This window comes from Leptonychotes weddellii, chromosome 6 (assembly GCF_054177405.1).
Source record: "Leptonychotes weddellii isolate Sample4059 chromosome 6, ASM5417740v2, whole genome shotgun sequence".
Lineage (NCBI taxonomy): Eukaryota > Metazoa > Chordata > Mammalia > Carnivora > Phocidae > Leptonychotes > Leptonychotes weddellii.
The window spans coordinates 2,549,451-2,562,585 of NC_138374.1; the positions used below are offsets into that span (position 1 = coordinate 2,549,451).

Below are 13,135 nucleotides of genomic sequence, written 5' to 3' on the forward strand. Positions count from 1 at the left end.
AGCGGCTCTCTGGCTCCTCCAGGGAAATCACCCCCGTTTGCTTTTCCTTTAGGAAGTATTACTTAAGAGGGCGGCCGATCTGGTGGAAGCCTTATACGGGATGCCCCACAACAACCAGGTAGGCAGATGGCAGCTTGACGAGGCTGCCCCCTTCCCGGGGTGACCGTGTCCTCGGAGGGCCAGCTGGCCTGGGCCCACCTCGGGCTTTCGGGGCACACATGCGCCCGTTCGCAAGTACTCCCAGGGAGTCTGCGAGGAGAAAGGCTTCATCGTCCTCTCTCTGCCCTCGCACTAAGTACTCAAGTTGGAGATGACAAGTCAGTGTCAGGAAGGAAAAGCAGGAGAACTTGTCACAGGAAGGAGAACCACCTGGGAATCGGCCGGTGGATTCGGTGGTAGTTTGGCACAGCCCGGCTTGGGAGGGAAGGACGGGCACCCACAGCCCATCCTCATGCCACCCGGAGGTCTCTGGGGAGCAGACGTGAGGGCGTTCTAGAAACGGGCCGGCTTCTCTGACTCTGGGCGCCGTGCGTCCCCGGCTTCCGTGCACCCCTCGGGGGCCTGTGGGCTGTGGGTGCAGATCGAGCAGATGGCCGCTCACAGGCACCGTCACACCGTCTTCCTCAGGGAGCTGGATCTCCCATTACAGAATCAGTTGTGTCCCCGTCTGGACCAAGGGGCAGGGGAACGCCTCGTGGGGCAAGGCGGAGGGGGCCTGCGCTCCCCGGGGCGCGAGGGAGAGCTGGAGGCGACCGGGCCCTTCCCCTGCCGCCCTAGGAGATCATCCTGAAGCGAGCGGCTGACATTGCCGAGGCCTTGTACAGCGTGCCCCGCAACCACAACCAGATCCCCACCCTGGGCAACACCCCCGCGCACACGGGCATGATGGGCGTGAACTCCTTCAGCAGCCAGCTAGCCGTCAACGTGTCCGAGACCTCGCAGGCCAACGACCAAGGTACGGGCCGTGCCGGCGCCAGCCCCCTTCCCTGGACGCGCTCCCAGGGGCAGCTGAGACTCGGCCGCAGCCGCCCGGGTCCCGGGTCCCGCGGGAAAGGCGGGCCGCGCTCCGCTCCCCGCGGCCCTGCCTGGCGCGCGCGGGGCGGGGAGCGCTCGGAGAACCCAGAACTAATTTGTTGCCGCGGTACCTGGCTGCCACTCGGGCGGGGTACTGGTTTTTGCCAGAAGTTTCTTTGAAAGGCTGGGAGGAGCCACAGGACGGCCGTGGGGTAGTAAGTGGACGGGACCCTTCTCGGATATGTCCCACGGGTGGGACTGGGAAGGCGTAAATGGAGAGGAGATCCCAGTCCCCCCAGCCCCACCTCCCCTCACCTCGGGTGCACCTGCTCCCGTCATGCGGTGACCTGGCAGCCGCAGGTCACGGGACCCTGTCCCGTGAGCCACTTCTGAGCAGATCTCAGTTGTCCTCCCTCCAGTCTGTGCCGGCAGTGGTCTCAGAGGAGGCCTGGGCCCGCCGCCGCCGCCCGGCTCCGGTTCGTGCGCCCTCCCGCGGCGGGCCCGACGCCACCGCGCCTCAGCCCTCCCCACACTCCCGAAGACCCCCAAGCAGCCCTTCCTGGGCAGTTACGGCCACAAACGAGCTCTCCCTGTCAGCCGTGGCATTTGAAGGTCCGAAAGTTCACCTAGCGTGGGGGGCAGCCCCCGAGCCCACGCTGTCGGTAACTGCTTCTAAAGAGAAGCCCGAAAGCACCTGACGGTCAGATCGAAGCGCACGGGGCCGGCCGGGGGCCTCGCGCAGGGCTGGCGTGGAGCGTGAGGTCAATGAGAAATGTTGCATATATGCTAGAGATTCGCGGGGAGCCCCCCCCAAGTGTGTCTCTCCCTGATAATAACGTTATTTTTGGCCGGGGGGGGTCTTAACAGTCGGCTACAGTCGCAATACCAGCAGCGTGTCCCCGCGAGGCTACGTCCCCAGCAGTACTCCCCAGCAGTCCAATTACAACACAGTCAGCACTAGCATGAATGGATATGGAAGTGGCGCCATGGCCAATCTAGGGGTCCCGGGCTCGCCTGGATTTCTTAATGGCTCTTCCGCCAACTCTCCCTACGGCAGTAAGTGTCTGTTTTTGTCACACGTCATCACGTAGATTCGTGTTCACTACCAGGTCAAATGTGTGCATTGCTTGGCTGTTCTGTGATGTGAGCTGCTGGGTCAAAGGGAGGGTGGCTCTGGAGGCTGGGGTCCGTGTGGCGACGGTAAACTGACCTGCGGTGGGCCCCCCGCGAGGCCACGTCGGAAACCTGCACAAAATGGGGCCGCCCGATTGGAAACGAGAGGCCAACACAGAGTTTGCCTGTTGTCCAGAGAGCGGCCGAGCCGGCAGCCTGTCATGATTGTCTTGTCGCCCCGACGCTCCAGGCGCGGCCCTAAGAGCTCTCTGTGTCGTGTTGCCGCGCCCCGCGCCGCGCGTCCTGACCGTCTGTGCTTTGTTGCAGTAGTACCGTCCAGCCCCACCATGGCAGCCTCTTCGGTCACCCTCCCTTCAAACTGTAGCGGCACACACAGCATTTTCTCATTCTCACCTGCCAATGTCATCTCTGCAGTGAAACAAAAGAGCGCCTTCGCGCCCGTGGTCCGGCCCCAAGCTTCTCCTCCTCCCTCCTGCACCAGCGCCAACGGGAACGGACTCCAAGGTGAGGGGTGGCGTCCTGGCCCCCGGGCCCCCCGAGTGCCGCCGGCGGAACTCTCCCCCGAGGGCGGGCCAGGCCGGGCGCGGGAGCCCCAGCCCTTCCTCGGGGTCCTTGCCCCGCCGTGGCCGCTGCATGCTCCCCGTTGCTGGGCCGCGATGTGAGCCCCCCCCCCGGCCCGGTATCCACGTGAACGAGCCCCCTTCGCTCACCCTCAACCGGTAACAGACTCTCGGTGGTGGAAACCATTGCGTCCTGCTTCCAACCTCACCCACGTGCCCTCCTGGCGAAGCGGCCCCTCCCCGCAGGAAGGGGAAGCACCGGGGAGCCGTGCGAATGCAGCGGGGGGACCGGGGGGGGGGGGCCCTGTTCCAGCCACTCAGCAGACAGGCCTTCAGGGCCGCGGCTCGCCCAGTGAGAGCAGGGTGCACCCCCCCGTAGCGCCTGTGCTCGCAGCCCCCTTGCTCGCTCGCAGCAAAGTAGCCTCGGGACGGGGATGGCGGGTCATCGTGTCACCTGCGGAGCCCAGCCCCAAGCCAGCGTGCTCTCCATGTCCCGAGACGGAGTCTGCCTTCTCCACCTGGTATAGCAGACCCTGGGCCGCCAGGCTGTGCTGTCCTCGGAAAGGGGTGCACCCAGACCAGGGCCGTGCATGCGTGAACAGCGGGTGGGAGTCGGTTTCTCTAAGTCCTCTCCTGCACACACTCAGGAGGGAGCAGGGCTGGCCCCCAGGGCAGGGGGAGGCGCCCCGTGGACACGGCTGCCCACAGACGGGGCCACGTGGAGCAGGCACCCCGTGCCTGCCCAGGGCTGGGTCCCCCTGGGCAGCGTAGGCCGCACCGTGGCCCGTGAGGTGTGCGGCGGGTGGGCCACGTGAGTGCCCCTAGGCCTCGTGATCTTCCGCGTGGCTCTGTGACTCACGGGGGCCACAGGCGCTGAATTAAGTGGCCGTCATCTGGCCTCTTTCAGAACCACCTTTGGTATATGCTCCTCCCGGTGAAAATCAAATCCAGTTACTCCTTTAAAAAAATGAATCCATTCAACCAGTATTTACTGAGCACCTACTATGTACCAGGCTCTCTGCTGGGTGCTGAGGACGTTACCGTGGAGAAGACAAACTGGCCCTTTTGTGAAGTCGGTGGCATATTTCACTTTGATGAACTAATGCTCAAAAAAGGAACTGGAAAGGTATCCGTGATTTGAAATAATTGTCTTCCCAACATCTTAGTGTATGAGAGGGACGCCCAGGCCCCGTGTGCCGCCGACCGGCCTGCGGGCCCGCCCCCGCGGCCCCCAGCCCAGAGCTGCTTGCGGGCCCGGTGGTGGCCAGGTGCCACGGCCCGGCCACCGTCCGCACGGCGCGGAGGCCCACGGGAGCACGGTGCCGCCTGGGCAGCGTGTACCCACGCGGGTCTGCCAAAACCATAACGTTGTAACGGTGAGTCGGAGAGGAGTTAAGACTGTTGGAATTAATGAACTGGGAAATTGAAGCTCACATCACTACGTGAACAAACGTATGAATATGTTCTACATCAATTAATGAGAATGATCATTCTGACAAAAATTAAACAACACTAAAGTTAAAAGATTTTAAATTATATTCATACCAGGAGTTCACTGGAAAGCGTCCGCTGCGCTTGGCGTTTTAGCACCAAGTTTCTTATTCCGAGAGGGGCGGAAAGAGCGCCCCGAGGCGGGGCTGTGACTGGGGTCTCTTCGGGGCCTTGGCCTTGAGAGGGCAGGGCAGCTGGGCTGTGAGCGGCTTTGCTCCTGGAGAGCCCGTGACTCACCATTACGATACGGAACAATCAGAAGAAGGTCAGAGGCAAGGGCTGAGAGCAGAGGGGGAAACTGAGGCACATCCAGTTTTCACGGAGGGAGTGAGCACGGCGCCCGGGTCCCACCGGGCCTGCGGGCCGGCCCCGGCTGGCGTCACAGGCGTGACCAGGTTGGTTCACATCTGTCCACAGAGGTGGCCTCTGGGGAGTCTGGGCCTCCGTCTGCTATAAACAAGCCACCGAGACCTGTGGGAGGCGGCAGCCTTCTGCGCACGATGGCCAGAGCCGTTCCCTTCCAGAGGAAGTCTCTGAGGAGGGCTGCAGCGTGAGAGGTCGTGGGGGGGGGGGTTGTCCCCACACGTACCCCGGTCCCATGAGGTAGAGGCCCACCCCCCCGCCCCCCCGCGCCTTGACCAAGCCCACGGCTGGTTAGTGGGCGCGGCGCACGCCCCACGTCACCGTTGAGTCAAGCCCCAGGTGAAGGCCGCCCGGCCCGCGAGAGGGGCGGCCCAGTAACCTGCTGCGCTCTCTCTTTCAGCTATGTCTGGGCTGGTAGTCCCGCCGATGTGAGGGGCTCGCCTTCCCTCCCGCAGCACCCAGCACCCAAGGACGGACTTCAGGGGACACGTTTAGTATATATGAGCTGCTGCTGAAGCCCTTGTCTGCAAACACATCAGCCGCGGTGGAAATGCTACAAGAGACTTTGTTTAAAGATTTTATTTAAACTATTAAGAATCAACATGCAAACAGCCTACTTCTTCATGAACAATTCCATTTTATTGACTGAACTTTTCTCATATTTTCACATTTCTCAGTCCTGAAGACTAAGGAAAACAAAGCGACGCCTATTTTGTATAAAGTTTCTGACTCCGTCTTCGCTATGTCTAGTACTTGCTATGTGTTGGGAGAAACTTTGTGAATGCACCATTTTGATTATCATGAAACACTGATGAAAAATGCCTCCAAACATTTTTCTGTGCTCATACTTAGATTCACAATGGTTGTGTATCTCTATAATGTGAAATATTTTTTTGTGGTGAAAAAAAAAAGGGGCCAAGGAGGTGTGAGCCATCGAACTGGAAGAAAGGAGGACTACGTGACTAGGAGAATTCGGGGTGGCAGGGAGGGAGGGTGGGTTTATCATTGCTTAACTTCATCTTAATGAAATGAAACTTTGTAACTTATTGTAGTTAGAAATTGTAACTTTGATATTGAATTCTCTTGCCTTCAACAAGCACACTGACAGAAAAAAAAATATGCTACTGTCTGTTGGTTAAAATATTCTCCCACTGCTAGAGCTTCCTGTTAAGCAAGTGTGATCTGCAACATTTTTTCAACTTTTGCTAGCACTGTATACTATTGCATTCTTAGGCTACTGTGAGGTCCATGTTTCTTGTACCAGAAATTGTCCTTTTGACTTCTAGCTCCTTCTTCCCTAATGTGTTTTGTATGTGGTTATAAAATTGTAGACTTTTGTGATTTTGCCAAAGTTGTAGCTAAATATTTATACACTTGTCTTGAATTTTTTTCAGATCCACTTAAATATTTAGAAAAAAAACAAAACACGTTTTCTTCCTTATGTGTCTCATAAGGAATAAAATGGTCTCCATTCAACACTTTTCCATGAACACCTACAGTTGCTAAGGGACTTTCTTTTGTAACATATCGATTATAAATATTGTATTTATCTTTGAAATTTTGTACATTGCTTTTCCTGCCATTTCCTTTTTCTTGTCTGTATTGGTTTTGGATCATGGCCTGGTGTTGGGAAGAGCATTAAGCCCAGAGCTGTCTCTTTGACCTGTTTTGTTAAAGCGAACCAGTGTCCTTGCATTTCAGTTGTACTTCAAAGATTTGCTTTTGTTTAGACTTTCCATCCTTCTTTTCCCTTTTTTTTTTATTTTGAGGAAAAGTCAAATTCATTGTTTATTTTTATATTATTTTTAAGTTATCTGAACAAATACTTTTGAAAAAAAGTTCGTTGTATAGTCAAAACAAAACGGTGCCACTCAGCTGTGACAAATCCTAGTAGATTCTGTGCATGTGGAACAACAGCAACGAAGAGGGGACACCGTTTGGGGCTGTGTCCTTATTTTTCTGTAGAATGTAAAAAGTCATTTTAGCTGCCACCCATGACTTTGCCACATAGCTGAACTGTGTTTACTGGAAAAATTCAGAGGCCTAAAGTTTAAAATAAAATTTACTTCTGATGTTTTAATTAAAATGTTTGCCACATTAACTTCTCTGATGCCTTAAAAGTGGACTTCTTTAAAGAACCTTTGTGCTATTTTATCACAGGCTCATGACACAATTGTTAATCGATATTTCATTTGGAGATTTACGGTGTAACACACACACACACACACAAACAAAAGCACAAACCTGGTGTTCCATGTGTCGCTCCTTTCTGCGTCTGATTCTGCTGCGTTGTGTGTCCTCCCGGGCCCACCTAGGATTCAGAGAGGTTTCAGGGAGAACCAAAATCACCGCTGGTTTTTAACCTTTTTTTTTTAAACAATACTTTTTTTGTGGTCAGACCCAACAGCACCATCTGTACTTTTTAAACCGGAATGACCTCCTTCAGATCCTGTGCCTGTTCGTGCCAAACCCACAGTGAGACCAGGAGGGTCAGTCTTTCCCCTTTGTGTTAAATGCTTTGCAGACACAGCACAGCAAATGTTTTGCAAATTGCAGCAGAAATCAGATTTAAAACAAAAAGGAGGGACTTTAAAAAACTTTCTTCACAAAAAAGAAAAAACAAAAAACAAAACCATGCACAACTTAGGAAAGTGTTCATCCAAGGGACTACATAAAAGAAGCAGAATGTTCCCGGTGGTCAGGTGGGTCGCAGTCTGGCCCTTTGACCGCTAAGGCTTAGCTACGTGGGAAAGCCTGAGAAGTCACTTTGGAACTAAATTGCCTCCGTTTTATTTTGTATAAGTAAGGGTTTGATCTAAAAACAAGCTCACGTGTACATGTTAAGAACGTTTGCAAGTTTCCTCATCCCTGCACTCGGTTTGTGTTTTAGATTAATTAGTCAATGCCCCTCATCGCTTCATTGTCTCAAAATTGAGCGCTTCACTAAATGGTAGATTTTACTGTTAAAGACCCTACAATAAGATTGTTTTATCTGTACATTTTTTCAGATATTTAACTGTATAAAAATGTTCATTTTACACAATATTTAATTAAAGTATTTCTCGTCTGTGAATTTCACTTTGGGTAATTTTATCTGTTTTGATTACAACGAGTGGCAAAACGCGGGCACAAGTTACACTGGGTTGGTGTGTGGGGGGGGTGGTGGTCCTTTGCACACCCTGGGCCCCAGGGCTGTATCTTGGCCAAGAGACAATAATTCATGGAAGAACCTTTCTACGAAGTTCTCAGTCCTCGAACGGCTCTTCTAGCCGGCATAGAGCACTTCTTACAGTTCCTGGGATGGCCCGGGGCCCAGAGGGGCCGTCTGTACGCAGGCTGCCCTCAAGCAGCTGTACACGACTGTGTGTGGGACACGCAGGCCACAGCAGCACCGTGGCGCTTAACCAGCCACGAGCTCCCCCACCCCCGGCGCTCCCGCCACTGCTTCCAAACTGGGGGGCTCGCCAGGTCGAGAGCAAGTGCTCGGGCCGCGTCACACACCCACTCCTCCCACCGTCCCCACCCAGCGCACTGGGGCGAGAAGCAGCGTCAGGCTCCGGGCAGGCGGGCGGACACCAGGGGCCCAGACGGTGGTGCCGGCTGGCGTCTGACATGGGGCATGGCATCACCAACCCCGGGCCCACGGCAGTGGCAACCCAGACCCTCTGAGCCGCCTCCGCGCTCTGCCTGGGGCGGGGGGGCAGGGGTGGTGGGCAGCGTGGTGGTGCGGCCAAAGGCACCAAAGCTCATGAGAGCTGCCCTCAGCACTGGGGTTCTAATTTACACAAGCAAGCTCAGCTCCTGCGGATTCTCGGCACGCCCCTTCCAGCTCATTCTGGATTTTTCACTCTCTCCTCAATGAAAGGCTGGTTTTGCATGTTTTGGCTTGCAGCTCTGTAACACATACACATAAGTGTGATCCAAATTAGTACTCACAAATGTCATCTTAATTACTTGTTCTGCTGAGCAAAACAGGAAACAATTATTCAAAACATAAAGAAACTTGTGAATACCTTTTTCTCCTGTCAATGGCAATCAGGTTCCTTTGGCTGCATTTTTGTCTCAGCCTTAAAGAGATAGCAAAGGAAAAAAGAGGCTCTCGGGGTACAAGGCTGCTGGCTGCCCACCCTCCCGCCCATCCCCCCCCCGGGTCCTCCCCGAGCTGCTGGTGGGGGGGGCCCGCTGGGGACCAAAGTCCTCTCCTTCCCCACTTGAAGATGGTGCCAGAAGTACCAGCCTGGGCCGCGGGGGGGGGGGGGGGGGGGGGGGGGGGGGGGGGGGGGGCGGGGGCGCTCCCCGGACCTGGCTCACCAGGGTCCTACAACCTGGGGAGAAATTGTTTCATGTTTGTGTTTCGAATCAGAAGCAAGAACTGCATTCTCTCCAAATGTATGCCAATTATTGTCAGGCTGCCTTTTAAGGTCTTTCAAGCTTTTAAAGATTATTCAAAGCACTTGAAATGGGCTTCCATCTAATGCCTCATTTCATTGCATTAAACAGCCTAGTTAATAAAGAATCGATATATTCAAAGGGCAAGGTTATCTTTTGTCTATAAGGGGTGGTGTCATTCTGAACCTTTTATAGTTCAAATGCTGAAAAAGACCTCATGAAATCCATACTCATCAAGTGGGTCACTGAGAGCAATAAAGAGGGAAAGGGGAGGGAGCTGAAAGGGAAGAAAGGCTGTTCTCCTTTAAAACAACTCAGCCTTATCTCCTCGCTGGGAGCACCCAAAGAGGTCCTCCGAAAATGTCAATTTCTCATCAAGACAAGAGGCCACGGTGATCACTTTTTCCAGAGAATACATACAATTAAGAGAATGCAGAGGGGCAGCTGTGGCAGCGATTTGTAGCTGCTTCTGTCCCCACGAGCTGCGAGCTCCCTCCCAGCAGATAATAAGAGTTGTTGATAACTCAAGTGTCAATATGCCAAAGAGCGAGTTTTGAATGTGAGTCCTTGTGCTCTGAGCGCGCCCGGCCGATCCCAGGCCCTGATAAGGGCCCAGCTGCCAACGGACACCACAGGTTGGCCCTCACAATTAATGCGATGAATAAATCACACAAAAGAGTCAGGAGGCTTTATACTCAGTGAGACAATCCCCTGTTTTACCCTTCAAGGATTCCTTTTATGTTGGAATAAGGTTGCTTTTAATGAAATTTAAACTCATCAGAGGAAATCAAAAACCTCCAATCAGATTACAAATTGATTTTTTGGTCATTTGTCATTTCCCAGTTTCACAGAGAGCAAGTTGCCAGTCTGGTGCTGGGAGCCAGCGTGCACACGGCTCCCAGCCCCTGACGCGCATGCAGACTCAGACACGGTTTTGACTCTCCCCCCGCCACCCCGCCCTGGCCTGGCAAAGTGAACCCATCACACAAATGGGTACCATTCAGCTCGGGACCCAGCTGTGGCATGACCTGGGGACGTCCATGGTCCTTGGTAGAACTCACAGGGATGGTGAGGTCCGCACTCACGATCCACAGATGGCCAACAGAGACACGTTCTCTTGGAACTGCAGTAAGTTTTGGTTCATACCCACCCACGTCCTGAATCGGCTCTGTGCCACACCCGCGGGGGCCATGGGGAACATCCGGGCCTCATACACCGCAGCTTGTGATCTGGGGCGAAGAGGAAACACGGCCAACTCTTACTCAGCCCAAACACTGGCTCCTGGGCAAGACTGCCCTTTCTCCCAGGCCAGCTGAGGGGGCCTTCCCTGTGTGCCCACCAAACCTGGGAGCTTCCCAAGGCCACCAGTTGCTGGCCTCCCAGGGTTCTCCCGTCCTACCCTGGGTGGACTCTGAGCTTCTTGAAGACAAGACACAGCCATGCCTTCCTCAGCTTCTCGTCCTACACTGGGACTCCCAGCCCAGGTCACAAGGCACAGCCCAGGGCAAGATCAGGGTAGGCACTATTTCAGGAGGAGAGTGAACATCATTCCCGATTCAAGAATCCTTGGAGACTACCTTTTAAAACATAAGCTCTAAAGTGAGTTGAGCAGCCCACGCATTTCTGAAGAGCAAACAAGCACCACACCCCATGCACACTTGCCATGGGGGGGTTTGCAGGTCATTTTAGCAGTCCCACGGAGCCCGTTCCTCCTCGTAGGTGACCAAACTGCCATTCAGAGAGGCTACATGGCCAGCCCGAAGTCACAGGGCTGGAAGGCCCAGGGCTAGAGGCTAAATGAAGTCTCTAATCTCCCAATCTTGCCCTTCCCACTGACTTGGGTTTCAGATACCTTGGGCAGGGGAGGGGGATGCTGAGAGAGTGAGAGAGAGACTGACCCTGTGGATGGAAGGAGAACCACCACACCTCCCTGGGAAGGTTCCAAGCAAGCTCAGGGAGGACACATGCCGCCCCCAGGGCTTGACTCAGCCAGACCATGAGAGGGAAACTGGCTTGTGCAGCCATCGTCAGCTGAAGCCCTGCGCGGCCTTGCTTCTGGACACAACCAATGTCACGGGACCATGATTCCAAAACTGAAGGCAGAGAGGCTCCTCCCCAGGGCCTTTGCAACAAATGAGGGGGCCTCAAAGGAGCTGTTTCCCTCGTGCTTCTCCACCAGCATCCTCGGGTCACCATGTGGTCCGCATGGGGCCGGGGAGAACAGGATGCCCATGCACACGGGGCGCCCCTGGAGTGCACCTGGCGTCTGCAGTGAAAGCTGAGTGTGGGAGCCCTTCACATGGTGCAGGGATGGGGCAGGAAGGGGCACTGAGGCAGTACCAGAGGGACGGGGCTGTGAGGCCTGCGCCACCGGCCAACGCCCCAGCCCCAGGCCGGGCTCTGCCAAGGCTTCTGTCATGGCCAGCAGAGGGGCAGGGTGAGGGAGAAAGCGAGGAAAAGAAGATCACCAGTGGTTTGGCTAGCAGGATCAGAATGAGCAACCACAAAGTCAGAGGTGTCGGCCGGAAAAGAACAGAAGCGTCAGAGGGGAACTCGGGCATCCCGGGCATTTGCCCGCTGCCCCATCAGACCTCTCCCACCACCGCTCTGAAGGCTACAGACAGCCCCCTCAACTGACAGGGCAGGGTGCCTAGCTGAGCGCAACTTGCATTTCCAGCTACCAGAGACAAGCCCTGCACCATTACTGCGGACAGCAGAACCTGGGCTGGGCCTGGGGCCACCGGGAGAGACAGAAAGAAACTTGCAACAATGACAACAAAGGGTTTATATCTCAATATACAATGAGCTTTTGCAAATCAATAAGACCAGATACCCTGAAGAAAAACAGGCAAATTCACAGTCAATTCACAAGGGAACAAGTGATTGATAAGTTTAGGAAAATATATTCAACCTTACTTAAAAATGCACATCAAAATAATGAGATGAAATTTTTTTCATCTATTAAATTAGAAAAGATTTTACTTAAAAGCTAATACTCAATCCTGTTGATGGAGAAATGGGCATTCTTAGAGTTGTCGATAGAAGAGTAAATTGGTAAAGCCTTCTGGAAATCAATTTGACATTATATCAAGAGACTTAACAATGTTCATATCCTTTGACCCACTAATTCCACTTTGAGGAATCAATCTTAAGGAAATAATCAGAGATTAGGCAAGATTCAAGTACAAGACTGTTCGCTGCAGTAATATGTATTTAAAAAACTGGAAAGAACCCAAATACCGGAAAATAGGAATTGTTAATTGAATTACGGTATAGCCATATAATAGAATATTATATATTCTACTAAGCCATTAAGATCATGCTTTTAAAGTATATTTAATAAAATGGTAAATACTAATGATATAAATTTAAGGTGAGGCAGGCACATAACACTGGGTATATAAGATAATTCAAAATTATAAGTTTCTCTGTCAAGAGAAGGCAAGAAAAATAAATATATAATATATATAATATTATAGAATAATATATACTTGGAAAAAATAGTAGAATGACAGTGGGATCACTACATGGTGTGTCTGGGAGGTGGAAGCTTCTAGAGGACACCCAGAGGTAGCGGGGTGCTGGTGCTGCAGGGTCATGGAGACTGACGTGGGCAGTCATTCGGGGCTCAGACAGGGCGGATCGGGGAGCCCAGGGCCATGGGGCCCCAGGGAGGCAGAGCCCAAGGGAGAGGCTACTGTGGAGTGCAGCGTCCTTGAGGCCTGATACTGACTTCACGTTTACCTGAACTTCCTTGCAGGGATTTCTGCTGCTAGTGACCAAATAATTACTGACCAAACGAGGGAGAAAACTACACGATATGTTAGCTAACTACAAGTTAAACAAAATCTTGAAAGAAAAAAAATAATAAAATAATAAAATTAGTGTCTTGAGAAATCCAAAAGAACTTAAAAAGTATTAAGTTCAGTAAGTGGAATTTAGTAAGACTGATGAATACAAGGTCCACATACAACCGTATTTTGGTAACAGTAGGAATTTAAAAAAAGTACACCATTTATAACACCATAAATAATACCCAATACCCAGGAAGAAAGCTACCAATGTTATGTGAGATGTCTTCCCAGGAAACCTTACAATTGTTGAGAAATGTTTAAAATCTTAAGAAATGGAGGCATAGAACACTTTCGTGGGTTGAAAAATTACATGTTGAAAAGATGCCGATT

General features: G+C 52.8%; 1 protein-coding gene across 1 annotated transcript in view; it reads left to right on the forward strand.

Annotated features, from left to right (window-relative positions):
* EBF3 (EBF transcription factor 3) overlaps positions 1-6,663 on the forward strand; it is a 116,344-nt gene extending 109,681 nt beyond the window's left edge. The window contains exons 11-16 of the mRNA XM_081823031.1: positions 53-118; positions 778-955; positions 1,882-2,070; positions 2,563-2,652; positions 3,722-3,834; positions 4,963-6,663. Of these exons, the coding sequence (XP_081679157.1) occupies positions 53-118; positions 778-955; positions 1,882-2,070; positions 2,563-2,652; positions 3,722-3,834; positions 4,963-4,980 (654 nt within the window). The 3' untranslated portion in view covers positions 4,981-6,663. The remainder of the gene's footprint in view (positions 1-52; positions 119-777; positions 956-1,881; positions 2,071-2,562; positions 2,653-3,721; positions 3,835-4,962) is intronic.
* The last annotated feature ends 6,472 nt before the right edge of the window (positions 6,664-13,135 follow it).